Raw genomic sequence first — 14,919 nt, 5'->3', positions numbered from 1 at the left:
ACTAAACAGCATTTTAAAACACCATCTACCTACCACTCCCAGCCCCTGCTTTTTTAAAGAGCTGCTGCCACTGCAGCACTCCCTGGCAGGAACCTACCGCGCTGCTGCAGGTCATACTCTTTTTTTGTCTCCTCGTTCCCTAGAATTTTCCACGCTTGATCGATTTCCATGAACCGCCGCACGCGCTCCTCCACTTCTCCTGCTGGCACATCTGCCTCCTGCTTGTCTGGATGGTACTGCCAATCACAGGGGAAAAAAAAAAAAAAAAAGAGAAAAAAGAGGAGAAAGTTGAAGGGAGTGGAAGTGAGGAGGGTGGGAGAGGAGCAATCAATAATGCATTTGATATTCAGCTAAAAGGACAGCGAAAAGGAGAAGGTCTGAGCTAAGGTGCCAAAGGAAGGGAGACGACGATGCTGGGACCAAGAGAAAACTGCCAATTGAATTAGCCCACTGGAATGGCAAAGGAAGCACCAGTGGCACAAATGTCACCACGTGCACCGACGGCATTTTCTGGGTAATTTGCTGATGGAATCATTGGCCTTATGGACAATTTACCTAGAGAGTGACTACCACGAGGAGGAACAGGTACATGCAGGGACCATGACGTGGAGCACGAGGAGGTGCTGGAGGTGTTAGCAGCTCCACAGAGCGCTGATTCAAACAAAGCTACCACCCTTTAGTTAAGGATATTGCAGAAATCTTGGATGCTGTAGTACATGTGCAGAGCTCCTTTTCATGGTTCAAACTGTAAATAAAATATACATGATCAAATATAATTTACAGTATGTGTAACTCTACTTTTGAAAATATGCCTCAACATCTTTAATTTCTTCCAGTTCAGTGAGTCGATAGCCCTTCCAAATATTTACAGTCATGGATCACTGGCTACAAAATTGTGTCATTTTAGTGAAGAAATGGTTATTCAAGGACAAGGCTGCAAGAAATCCCATGTTAAACAGGCAATAATCATTAAAACGGGAACACATTTTCTTTACCATTTGGTCTGGGCAGAGCTTTGTGACTTCTGTGTTTAAATGTCTACTGAAAAGGAACTCCCAAAGCTCCATCTTCTGTAGCTTTAATTCGTCTCCAATAATATCTTTTTTTTTGTGTGTATTAATTGCTCTGTATAAGTGAAGGACCAAGAGGGAACAGCATTTAAGATAGGAAAGTTGCAATATAATCAGACCTAGCAGCTGATAACTGTGTTATAAACCAAGGTATCACTTAGTCTGGAGCTTTAACTGCCCTTTATCCTAACATCAGTTGGGCACTGAAATGTGCAGCAGATTTTAAGATGCAGAACACCTGTTCTACAAGTGTTTAAGCAGATTTCTGATTAACTGAATCTCTCTGGTTTGGGGTAAAATTAATTTTGGAAAGGGAAGAATACTAATATCATATGCATTTGTTAAAATCCAAGATGTAAAAGGAGCAGCTTCTCACATCAGCTCCTTACAAACACATGGAAACATTACTGACCAACAGGCCAAAGCAGCACTAAGATACTTTCTTCTCTCCTGCCAAGAATGTTGCTAAAACACTCCCACAAAATTGCTCACACTTTCTCTTTGCTGCACCAAAACCTCACCTGACTGAAAACCAGTTCTGGACTATACTGGAAGGAGAGAGCAGAACATAGTAAGCCACAAATGTAACAAAAGTATTTTGGAAAAACAATAATTAATGCAGAAAAAGCTACTCTGTTGACTTCTTGAATACTGCAGAAAATTCATTATTCTTCGTGTCTACCATTTAGCTTTTAACTTCTTTCCTATAGGTTTGGAAAATTTACTGTCTGTAGCATATGTAATTATTGTATTAGAAAGACTGCAATTCTTGTGACTTGTATCAAGTATGTTATAGGGGATTTACTAATTAAAAGACACCTATCAATCTCTCTCCATTCTGGTCTCCATGCTTCCTGAACCTGTTTGCTCCTTCCTTGGTTGGGCTTTTTCCTCTACTACCATCTAATGCCTTTAGTAGACTACATCTACACTAAAAAAAGTCCTCAAACCTCAGCTCTTTTACCCTAATCCTTTTCTTATTTTTATCCCAGTGATCCTGTTTCATCTGAGTGTTATGCACCTGTTCGTACTGACTCTTTTCCTACTCTCCAGCTTGAGGATCAAAATCCAAGAGTGCTTGTCTCTAGTAAAAATCCACTCTTGACTGAACTGCCAATGCCTTTCCCTTTTATCTCCAAGACAACAAACGAGGTGTGCTCTCTCCAGCTGCTTCAGACACTGCTCAGCCAGCTCAGACACCAACCACAGAGACCTTACCAGAGTTTCAATCACTCTACTCACAGCTGAAGTTTGGAGGAAATACCCTAATGTCCTCTGTCCATCCTTCAGACATGAATCAACCACACTTTTTTTTTTTTTTTTTGCTATCTTCCCTCACTCTTGGTTACTCTATTGCTGCCCCTGCTCCCTCTCCAGCACACCCTTCAGAGCAGCTGCCTGGACAGAGCCAGGGGTTTGGTTTGGTTTTGCAGGAGGTGAAACATGATATACAAGGTTCTGATCTCCTCCTCTCCTCCCATTCAGTCCTGTTTCTGGGTTAATCTCAGCTGCAGCCACGCACAAGCTCTGTAATGCAAACAGACAGGCCTGTTTTCTACTCGACCTACCTCCTTCTCATCTCTCCCTCCACACATCCAGTTGTAAGTTCTCCCTCAAAACGTTAGAGCTCCTCCATGTCTCCTGCAATAGCACTTCTCAAAATCCCTGCAAATTATCTTCATGTCATTCATACCTTCCACCTGAGCACTGTTTCCCGACATATCCCTGGATATATTTAAACCTTTCTGGCTGCAGATGCCTGACAATTTTAAGCAGCAATACCTCCATAAAAATAGCTTTTTGCTGAGCACTCATCCTGACTGCCATGTTAAAAAATAGTTACTATTTAATAGGATTTTATAAAAACAAGAAAGGATCTTTTCCCTGAGTCCCACAGACGCAAGGGAAAAGAAAGAAGGTTGGAGATATATGTGCACAACCTATTTTTCCTTTATAACACCTCTACTAGAAGTAACTTCCTTCCATTACCAAATGGGATTTATATGACTTTACAAAATATAATGCTATGCAGTTCCTGTGCATGTTAGAAAATAATCCAATTGATAACAGAAATACACTAGTTCATCTGTTAACTATAAAAAAAGCACCTTACAGAGACTTGTGATATTGCTGCTCCCTCCCCTGATGTTTATCTTCAGCATCACATTGTCATAGCATTTCTTGAGGACTCTGGTTCTTGCTGTAAGAGTTAATTCACAAACAGTTTCTCAGAGGTTTGTTTGCTTTAGCTTTTGCAATTGCTAACAAGAATTTGGAAAAGCACAAACCTCGAAGTCCAAAGCTCAACTGGAAAACACTTTAAACAGGATCTGTTGGAGACTTGGGGAAATGTTTAGTGCTGCAGGGCACCAGGAAAGCTAACACAAACTCCACCTCCTGCCCTTTCCAATTACAGCATCATTACTGAACCTTTATACAACAACTGTATTTAACTGTCTTATTTTTAGTGTACATCAGGCTATACTTTTCAGCAGGTTGGATACAGTGGGAAACAGCCTATCACCTGCCAAACATACCCTGAAACACAGGTGCAAGTTCAGTTCATAGTTCTACAAGTACCCAAAATTTAGAAACTTTTCATGTTTTGTTTTTTTTTAAAAGCTGTCAGGCATTTGCAGAAACCTTCAGCTGAAAATATAAAGCAATATGAAGAGGATGAACCAAATGTGGCTGCATTAAATCCCTGACCTTCTCTCCTGAGCCAATTATTTTGGAGAAATATTTTCAGACTTTTAAATTTTATTACACACCTTACAGATGTTTTTTCCCCCCATCAGAGAAACCATTACTGAAGTTCAAAAATTTGAAAGTAAAGGCAGGCACAGAACAATGAGGAAACCATGTGACCTCAAAAATTCACAAGTTGGACTTTTCCAGACTTAGTACCACAAGTCACAAAGTAATCATTATGTGGTCAGTGCTACCAATAGTTGGACCATAGTAAATTTCTAAACTATCTGAGTTATTAGAGACTTTTAACTGTGTAATCATCTACAGCCTCATGGAATCACCTTGCTGAATTGAACTGACGAGTTTAGACAAGCCTGGAATTCCTGCCCTATTTCCATAGGGGACATGTGCTGTATCTGAGCAAGGGATGTATTCAAAGCTGGAGATGTGCCCTATGTTCCTGAGTAAATCAGGTAGGAGAATTTTACCAGAGGATTACTTCGATGCATTCAGCTATTAGTGCTTTTGAAAGCATTAATCTAATGACTAAATCTAAGTTTTAAATAAATGTTAGAATATTAACATCTCAAATGAACTTAGCATCTCTTAGCATCCTTCTCCCTTTCTCTATGTTAGACATGCAGTAATAGCTACAACAGTTTTATAGCTTGACAGTATTTTATCCATGTAATGCAGCTAGAAATAAGATTTTTCAGGCAAGTAGGAATTATCTATTTTTTTTTTTAAATTATAAAAGTAACTGGAGGTCACAGTGTTCATGACCTAAACCACATACAACTACTGCACCCGGAATTTGTAAAATGATGCATATTTCTGTAAAAAAGTAAACTGAGAGACACTCAGTAATGGGCAGGGAAGGGAAATGCAACCCAGACTTCACAAGGAGAGCACTGCTGCCTGTCTGGGGAAGCTACAGCTTCTGATGAACAAAGGAACTGAGCTAAAATCTCAAATAGCAGAGGTAAAAGTCACAAAACTGGTATGCAAAGGGTTGGTTGGACTACCAGCAGAAGTGAAAGTCACCATGGCATTGGATGGGATAACAGCAGTACACACCACTGACATCCATTTCCACTGACAGGAGAGTCAGAGGAATGACACAAAGTGGCCACAAGAGTTGGATGCTGTGCTGAGAGGAGAAAAAGAATGAGGAGAGGGGAAACACTGGAAGCAGCTGGATGGAGAGAAACCCAAACCATTGTTTTCCAACAACATTGCCAGACTCATAGCTGTGAATCCAACAGAATGAAACTTTGACTCCTTACAGGAACTGCACAGATTAATACCAAGCACTGCTATAACTCACATTATCAGTGTTTGGGAGTTCAAGCTGTTTATTCTTGCATCAAAGCTCAGGATTGAAGTGATATTCAGTATTCAAATTTCAGAATCAGAGCTCTCAGAGTCAACATATGACAATCTGGTTAATAAGTGCAAACTGGTATTTTATTTATACCACACAACACTATCAAAAAGTTAAAATTCTTTCAAAGACAAGAAGGGCCTAAGTGAGCAGAACACAAAGTCTAATGCAGACAATGTTGGTCTACACAAGGTTTAGCAACAAAGAAGTGTGTTAAGCTGAGACAAAATGCACAAATCATTACCAGTGTGTCCCTTGCAGCACAATGAAGTCAACTGGTATTTTATTTATACCACACAACACTATCAAAAAGTTAAAATTCTTTCAAAGACAAGAAGGGCCTAAGTGAGCAGAACACAAAGTCTAATGCAGACAATGTTGGTCTACACAAGGTTTAGCAACAAAGAAGTGTGTTAAGCTGAGACAAAATGCACAAATCATTACCAGTGTGTCCCTTGCAGCACAATGAAGTCCATCATTTGAATCATTACCAGTGTGTCCCTTGCAGCAAGTGCATCATTTGAACAAAGCACCAAGAGCAAAACACACAAGTTAACAAGGACATAAAAACACCAAAATTGGATAACTATGTTTAAAAACATTTCTCATGCTTTACCCAACATTTACACATTATCAACTGTAATTGTCATTATCTACAGGTTAAGCTAACCAAGTCAGGACAAAAACTGTCAAGTGTTCTCATCTGACAGAAGCATTCAAAGGTCCATGCAACTGTGTCTGTAGACTACAGAGCTCATCATAACACTTCACATCATATTAAAAAGAAGCTATAAGGCAGTCAGCATTCAGAAGAAAAATATTAACCAGCTATTTCCTCTTTAACTTCCAGCTGATTCTGAATTCTTGTTCCATTTCCCTGCCTTTAAAGAAAGCAAGCAAGCTGAGTGAATTTAATGCCAGGCTGTTCTTAGGAGGAAACTCCTTTGCCCCTGCTCACAATATATGTAGTAAACACCAGTTTTTCCTGGGACTTGCCAATAAATCTCACCCCCTGACATAGTGTCTGTTCATACTCAGTTTTTGGCTGCTCTGCCACGAATGCCAACAAAGGGACCAATTAATGAAAACTTTCTTGATCCATTCCCAGTGGATGAATGTCTGCCTTGCAGAAGGTACCTTGACAACATTCATCTCGCACAGGCCAAATGGTTGCTCGGTGGTAGCAATTAAGACACCACCAGCCTTGGCTAGATTTAAACCAACAACCAAATCTGTGTAGATCAGAACAAATGCTCATAGAAATCTGGAGAAATTAACTGCTAAACAAGGGCTGGACTGGGTCATATAATTGCATCCATTTCTCTAGTTATTTACAGACCATGAGGACACATTTTTTTGTACCAAAGCAATTACAATTCCTAAAACAAAATTCCTTAATCTGGCCACATGACCACAATATTTAAGCCACATCTATAAATATCTAAGAAATCAACAACCACTCTCAATAATTTCAACAAACAAAATAATATGGTAGGCTGACATTCTCTGCATTTTACTCAATTTCTCTCTCTCTGCACAAAAAGACAGTGTTCAGTTTTAATCTGCCCATAGCTTTGGAATCAAGTTTGGACAATTCAGCTTAGTGCAGCATTCCTCCTCTTGCTAAAAGTACATTTGGAAATAGAGGAGTTTTGTTGCTTTGAAGTGCCTATCTGTAAGTTTCTTGCTGCAGACTGTGAGCACGAGAGGTTGGTGTGATAACTAATGGACAAACCCTTTCTCCACTGCAAAGTTCATACCAACTTTGGGTTTGTGACACAAGGGAAAACCTGACACCTCTGTCCTCAGGCAGTTCAAAGTGTGGCTGGTCCAAGGCCCCAGACCTCAGGAACGAGGCATTCTGCTTCTACTGGCCTCAGAGCTCAACAAATTTATAACAATCCAGAGTGTTAAACTTCTGTATCTGAAACTGGAGTTTGAGTCTCTGGCTAATGAAATTTCAGAAAAGCACATTTTAGCCACCTGTAAGGATCAAGGAAGAAGGTGACAAACATGCACTTGGCCCTCACCCTGTGGCACTCACTGAAAGGTCACAGAAAGAAGCCACTTCCAGCTTTACCAGCTGAACACACAAAATTAGGGCAGGGTGAAAAAAATACACTGTTTTATAAAAAATTTTTTAAAAGTAGAGGTTATTCATTCAATAGAAGTATTCTAAAATGGGAATTTGTTTATTTTGGTCAAATAAAGCTTAAACTGCAGGAGAAAATGAGTTAATTTGAAAAAAAAAATCTTTGTTTTAAATACGTAAACATTAAACTATCACTGGAGGAAGGAGAATTTCTGAATTAATTAATTACCAATATCTTTATACAAATGAATGGTAAAAAACACTAGTAACCACTTACTAAATTCTACCTTGCTAGATTCAAAGTGCTTTTCAATTCAGAATAACCTCAGTTTCAATAGAAAAACTCTTAACCACTCCCATGGAATGGAGAACCAGTCAGGGTGGAGCCTGAGAGCACTGGGGTGGTAGCTGCTCTTGACTTAGAATAATTTTGCTTGCCCTTTTAGCACATGAGCCATCAGGAAATCTTACTGCCCTAGTATTTCTCCCTTAGACAAGAGTATTTTCATTTCTTTTATTTAAAAAACCCAACAACTATTTGTAGATCATCTCTTACATAAAAAAAAGGCCTAAAGAAACCAAAGGCTCCATGACTTAAGAGCATGACTTGTCCAAAACACAGGGCTGGTAATTTGGTATGTGCCTCCTTCTATGAAGTGTCCCCAGCTTTCCCCAAGGCTCCAGTGGAAAGTGAACTATTTCAGCAATGAGGATTTCCTTCACTGGCCTATTTTGCATATAAAGGTCTTGTATCGTTGCCACCCTGAAGTGACATCACACCCTGAGCTCTGTGGCCTACATGGTCCATCAGGTACTAATTAGATAGCATGTTCTGTCAACACTTTCTTCTTCTATTAATTGATCATCCTGCCCAATTAATACAATGCAACACCAGTTCTGAAATCCTTGAGATCCTTTACCTGTGAGAAACAAGGATGAAGGGAACAAACACCATCCAAAAGGGCCATAAGGTAACTGCACTTGTCCAAGATCTGGAGTGACAATAACACCACTGTGCTGAAAGGTTAATTATGTTCCTACCAACATTCTCTGGAGCCTGAGCTTGTATTTTAGCTGAGAATAAAGAGTAAACACAAGGAAAAAAACCCACTCCATCTAACAGGCTATATTAAAATAAGAAATGCTAACAGCTTATGAAGTAGTAAAGGCTGCAAAACTAAACTCACTTGGCCATTAACAGCATATTTATCATCGAAACATTTGCAGTTAGTGTTATCACTGTTAGGTACTATGGACCAGAAAATAAGTCCTGAATACTGTGCAGATACTACAACATGCTGATCCCACCTAGGCACAGAAGAGTCCAAACAGCTGCCTTTGCAGTCACACACAGTCAAAACGACCATAAATCAGCATTTTATAAAAACTAAAAGGAAGAAAAGACATGTTTTCTCCGTTTATGACGCCAGAGTAAAGGCAGCAGAAGGGAAAACCCAAACGACAAAGCAGCTGCCAAATACAACACGCTACTGCCACCTAATGCTTCCCTGGCCACAGCAAAGTGTGTCATTGTTCTCTGCACCACACCAAAATCGGAGGCCAAAGCAGGTTACAAAGTTTATTTATTGCTGGGTTTAAAGATTTCCTTCCCAAACTGAACTGCTGTGGTCACATCCCTTCTTGGACACAAGGGCTGTAAGAGGGAAGATGCTCAGCTCAGCAGACTAAATATGGGACTCCCATTCCCCCTGTGAAAATATCAGGGATGGAACACAAGCATTTCAGTAGGACACTCACAGGAAGGAGTGAGGACGTTCACTGGGTCAGGTTCCACCCCCGTGTGCATTTTTGTAAGCTACTCCCTCTTACCAAGCACCATTCAGCATTGAAAAGCTTCATGTGACAAGTGTTTGGGAAGGAAAAAAAAACAGCGAGGAGGGGAGGGAAAAGAAAAGAGAGGAGTGGTCTTATGTGAAAACAGCACATACCAATTTTACTTTGAAGGTGCTTTTTGTATTTCAGTGATTTGGCAAAGCACTCTCTCCAAAACGTGAAACTTGTTCACTTCCATGGAAAGAATGATTCCAGGTCTTACACTTGCCTTCCTAGTCCACAATCAATCTTTTCAGCATGCTCACTGAGTTGGCAGAAGTTAGCAGGGAACAGGGAAGGAGCCTGCTTCTCCCACTTGCACAGAGCAGAAACAGTGAAGAGTTTCTTGTGACATTCAGTCTTCTCATACAAAGATTTAAACTCCCCCAAACAATGTCTATCCCAAGGCAGCTGGACAGAAAAGCAAGGAATTTATCTTCTTGATTCATTACTTCAATCCATCTCTTCTTCCTTTTTCCCCCCCAAACTCAGTCTTTCAGCATTTTAACAACTTTAGCCTTCCCCTACCTGATCTTGTCATCTGCTCTGACATCAACTAATCCTCCACTGTCCATCTCCAAGATGATTCTTCCTCACAGGAAATGCTGCTTTCTTGAGAAAGAATAAAAGATGAGTTTCATTTTCCTTCTAATCTCTTACAACTTATCAATTCTATGACTTTTTTCTAACATTGCTCAGTGATCAACCAGCTGATGAAAACTGTCCAGTCTTGTCCCTTTTTCTTCCTTACAATCTGTTATAATCACAAACTGTTGTGCAAGTATCATATAGATACCCGACACAATATTCAGCTGCATGTTTTACACACATTATTAATCTTTTCCATAACATTCCAACCAAAAATAACCACTGCTATACACAACATCCAGCACAGCAGACCTACAACTTTGCTTAACACAAATAAAAATCATCAGAATAGAAATAATTCAGGTATTCTTTTTGCTGCTATAGCTGTTACTAGAAGTATTTGCTGTGACTCAAGGTATTTGCAGCAAAGCATCATCAAGACAGCACATTGGAGAAAAAAAAAAAGCATTTTTCCATAACATTGCAGTTATTACCCAATGGATAATTTTGCCACAGTCAACCCGAATTGTTTTCTTTCAAAACCACCCAGAATAAAACAAAAAGTGAGGATAAAATGCACACAGCAATGTGCAACAGTTATGCAGAGCACAGAACAGGCATTCACTGACAGCTGCACAGTGAAAACAGAGAGGATGTACTACCAACCCAGTCCAGCAAAGTACTGAAAATTCCTGGAGTCCTCTAAAGTGCAGAGTTAAAACCCACAGACTGAATTATACTGTCATAAACTCATTCCTTTGCATGCTGGCTCTATTTTATTTAAAGCTGTTTTGCTTAAACATACCTGGAGCTTCCTCAACCTTCTCTCTGATTAAGCCAAGAATTTCACATCATCTTTCACTTTTAACTCACACAGGTTGATAACCTTAATTTCTGTGCAAGGTTTTGAATGGTTCTGTTATTCAGTGGAATATCTGAAGTCTTCTGTCAGGTTGGGCATGAAACTGAGCTGAGAGCCATCTGAAAAATCTGAAGAGAGCTGCTTCTGCTCCTCTTACAGAATGCCTTCTGCCAAAGTCCCCATCTTTGGCATACCTGTTTGATATATTTCCCTGCAGCATTGCCACTGGAATTCTGACTCTACTTTTACAGAAGGAACTTTCAACTTCCATGGAAATAGTCACTTTCAATTTGATGCTACTTGTAAAAGTCCTGTGACTGCAGAGCACGAAGTAATTCCTAATGAAAAACACTTTATTCTCAGCAGTAAATTATTAAGGTCTGAAGACTTTATCACACCAGAATCCTTTCCTAATGCTTTTATCACAGTCCTGTAGCATCATACTACTCTTTTGAGCTTACACACACTCTTCCTGTGAAATAGACTACACTTCTGCAGCAGCAACAACTATTCCCTCTCACAGAAACTCAAGTAACAAACAAACTCTTAGTCCTTTCACCCTCTCTTCTCCAGTCTCTGGAAAGATCTAACTCCATTAGACTGAGAAGAGTCCAATAAAACAAGTAATTACCTCACATAACTTTCATATTAAATATTCATACCCTCTTCAGCTCTTGAACAAACTTCATGTTGACATGAAATGTAAAAGTTTTCATTTCTATTGATAAAAAGGAAAATAAACTGTTGTTGTGTAACAGACAAAAAGAATTATTTGGCTAAGGAAGGTATGAAAACGAGGAGGAAAAACAGAAGCTATGGTTACCAAAAAGGACGTGTTTCAAAACAGATTCTCCTTTGTTTTCTTCTCTTCCATGGCTCTTTATTTTCCTATGAACAGTGACCCAAGACCCACAAAAGCTACTTAAAACAGCCCTTTGGAAACTACACTGTACAGCAAAAGATCAAGCAACAGAAAACCTGTCAAAAACGAGCAAAGAGGGGGAAAAAATAAAACATTTTAAAGTTTACAGGACTACAAAGGTAGAAATAAAAATATAAAGGCAATTTTTAAAGTTTTTTAAATTTGTCTCCTGTGCTAACAATTTACACTCTATTAAATTGTCACATTAAACAATGTTCTGTTGTTTAATGTGGCCTTAGTCATACAATAATGTCAGATACACAAATGGTTAGGAGACTATTTAGGCAATGCTACTTTCATGGGAAAGCAAACCCCATAATCATCTACTGTATTACAGAAAAACACAACTGATCAACAAAAAAAACTCCATAAAACCAAACCGACCAGGGTTGCTTAAACTGCTGAAAAAATGGGCACGAACTTTTCCAGCTGACAGGTACAGTAGTGCATGAAGGAAAACCCACAGGATGCAATTTCCTGGCTGAGGAACATCTGGCAGGAGGGCAGGGACAGGCAGCCAGGGGCAGGAGCCTTCAGCTGGCACCACCACGTGCAAGACAAATTCCCTTCTGCAGGCTCAAGAAGTCAACTACTTTGATACCCCCAACTTCCTGAGCACTGCTGAGCACAAAGCACAGGAATCTCCAGTACAAAACTCAAATTCTCAGCTCCCACTCAGCATGAAGTTCCTCAGCAGGCAGGTCCTCGCAGGAGAAATACTGAATTTATTTTTGCAAGAAACTTCAAACAACAACAAGCAAGCAAGCAGGTACTTAACTTCACATTTATGACACCCCCTGTGTTTCTTGTGAGGGCAGAATTTAGATGAGCACATAAATCTGACAAGATACAACAGATTTTTTGCTCTCCAGAAAGTCATATGTCTTTCCTCTAAACATGCTCCACGGAATAATCTCTCCTTGAAGTTATTTTGCTTCATTAAATTAAATTTCTATGAATATCTTGATTTATTGCTGCTGAGAGTCATTCTCACCTATGCTCTGTTTTCAATTTTTCTCCACTTTTGAACAGACAAAGTGAGCACCTTACCACTCTGCATTTCCATACACACACCACCCCTTCTGAGAAAAGAGATAATCTTTGTAACACTCTGTGTTAAATGGCACATTTTATTTCCTTACCATATTAAAAATAAGAGCTTCTTGCATACTGCCTCAAATTACATGGATTTCTTTAAGATTAGGGCACACATTGTAACAGCAGCATATAATTTTCCTGCACAATAATTTTTTTCCAGTTGAAAGGTATCCTATAATATCATCAGCATCAACAGGAACAGACACCTGATTTTCAGCTAGACAAAGCTTATGTGTTTGGTGCCTTTTTTCCTGGGAAAAAGCAGTTTTTAGATACAGAGCAGTTACCTGAAAATTTGAAAACAATCTAGCAACTCATTCTTTGACCACAAAGTGCTAGACCAAAAGGAGATGTAAAAATTGTGCCAATAATAAGAAAATGTCACTTTCCCCCCCCAATGTCCTATTTGTGCTACTCTCATTTTATCCCCTGTTAATTTCATACACGTTCTGAAATGGAACAACAGTTTCATTAAGTCTCAAGGAAATTTCCTAAAGATGCTTAAACACTTTGAAGGTGTGGAAAAAAATAAATGCCTACAAAAAGTCAAAGCTTTTTTCTGTATCAAATTAATACTATTAAGAATGGAACTGACAAGACAGAATTGGCATTATCCACAACAAAATAATTCAACACATGCTGTGTGCTGACCAAATGAAAAAACTAAGTACAGCCAAGCAAAATATGGCAAAATGGTACACAAACACATTCATGGTGTCTGTGTATACTTTTGTCCTGAGCTATGAACCTTTTTCACCATTAATTTGTTAGAACTGACAAAAGGGGTTCTGTCTGAAAAATTCATCAGTTTTAAATCAATTTGCCATTATGAAGTCATTCTTACGAAGCTCCAACTCAACCATTTTTAACTGCATTACTACTTCCTATTATTAAGGTCAATCCTGAGATTTGACTGCAAATATGGTTATCTTTTGGATGACATATGGCAAGTTCTCCAACTCTTTTTAGCTTTGGAAGTTTACATCTGCCTGTTCATTCAAGATGCTAAGCATACATGTGTTGACAAATACTGAAAATAGCAGATGGCAAAAAGCAAATGCTCAACATGAAGCACTGGAGAACATTTGAAAAAGACTTGGACTCAGACATTTGCCATTTTTATTTTAACAGCAGAATTATGTTCAAAAATAAATTCCATCATCTATTCTGCTTGATGCTAATGAACATTCATGATTACAGAACCAATGGCACATGAATTGCAACTGGTACCCAAGAAGCAAGTTGCTTCATAAACTTTTGGATTTTAAGATCATAGAATCATAGAATCAACCAGGCTGGGAAAGACCTCCAAGATCATCAAGTCCAACCCTACCGTGGTCACTAGTCCATGGCACTAAGTGCCACATCCAGTCTCAGCTTGAAAACCTCCAGGGATGGTGAATCCACCACCTCCCTGGGCAGCACATTCCAATGCCTGAGCACTCTCTCTGGAAAAAAATCTCTTCCCAATATCCAACCTAACCCTCCCCTGGCAGAGCTTGAGTCTGTGCCCTCTTGTCCTGCTGCTGGTTGCCTGGGAGAAGAGACCAACCCCCACCTGACTCCAACCTCCTGTCAGGGAGTTGCAGAGGGTGATGAGGTCTCCCCTGAGCCTCCTCTTCTCCAGGCTGAACATCCCCTGCTCTCTCAGCCTGTCTTCAGGACTCACAGACATATGTGGCACTGACTGTCACGCTGTAACTGTGCTACATCAACACCTTTCAGGGAAGGTATTTACTGTAGCCTCCAGTCACTCCTATAGCCAAGGAGTTTTTAAGATCCATAAAAGAATTGTGGTTTCATCACCCCCATGCTATAAAGAGTTCAGTGTGACTGTGCTGGATGCTGTATTACTAAGTAGATAATCAAGTCGAGTCTGTAACAGTTCAGCTAAAAGAAAAAGATCAACAGAGACAGGACATATGGTAGCAACAACAGACAAGCAGCAGATCTGCCTTGGGAAAACACCTACAAGTAAACATCAGTGTGGCTTTTTAGTCAGAGAGATCCAGCACAGAGAGCAAAAGAAAACAAAAAAATCTTCACTTTCTCTTCTATTTCTCACTGACTTCTTAAATAAGGAGCACTACCCAAGGAGGTTGGAAAAATACAGGGGCTAAAGAAAAGCTTGTATATTTTACTAACATTTCCATCTTCTAAAACTACAGCTATAGACGTACAGACAGTGGTAAACTTGGACAATTCTCACTTCATACACTCCAAAGCAATTACAGGAAACCACAGCTCTGTAACATAACAGGTCAGTCTCGTTTACATCAACTCATTCAAGAAAGGAACAGCTTAGCTCCAATTCTGTAACAGCTCTGAACTATTTACATGTGACTTCAATTTCATGACCATACACCAATTCATAGGGAA

The 14,919-nt window shown here is 39.5% G+C and overlaps 1 protein-coding gene across 1 annotated transcript in view; it reads right to left on the bottom strand.

Moving 5' to 3' along the window:
• Positions 1-14,919, bottom strand: part of DNAJC24 (DnaJ (Hsp40) homolog, subfamily C, member 24) — a 24,160-nt gene that overhangs the window by 7,625 nt on the left and 1,616 nt on the right. Inside the window, exon 2 of the mRNA XM_009069546.1 lies at positions 98-236. Coding sequence (XP_009067794.1) covers positions 98-236 — 139 coding nt within the window. The remainder of the gene's footprint in view (positions 1-97; positions 237-14,919) is intronic.

This window comes from Acanthisitta chloris, unplaced genomic scaffold, assembly GCF_000695815.1.
Source record: "Acanthisitta chloris isolate BGI_N310 unplaced genomic scaffold, ASM69581v1 scaffold6482, whole genome shotgun sequence".
NCBI classification, from domain to species: Eukaryota; Metazoa; Chordata; class Aves; order Passeriformes; family Acanthisittidae; genus Acanthisitta; species Acanthisitta chloris.
Note: the sequence above shows the minus strand (reverse complement) of the source record. Positions and strands in the feature narration are given on the sequence as shown.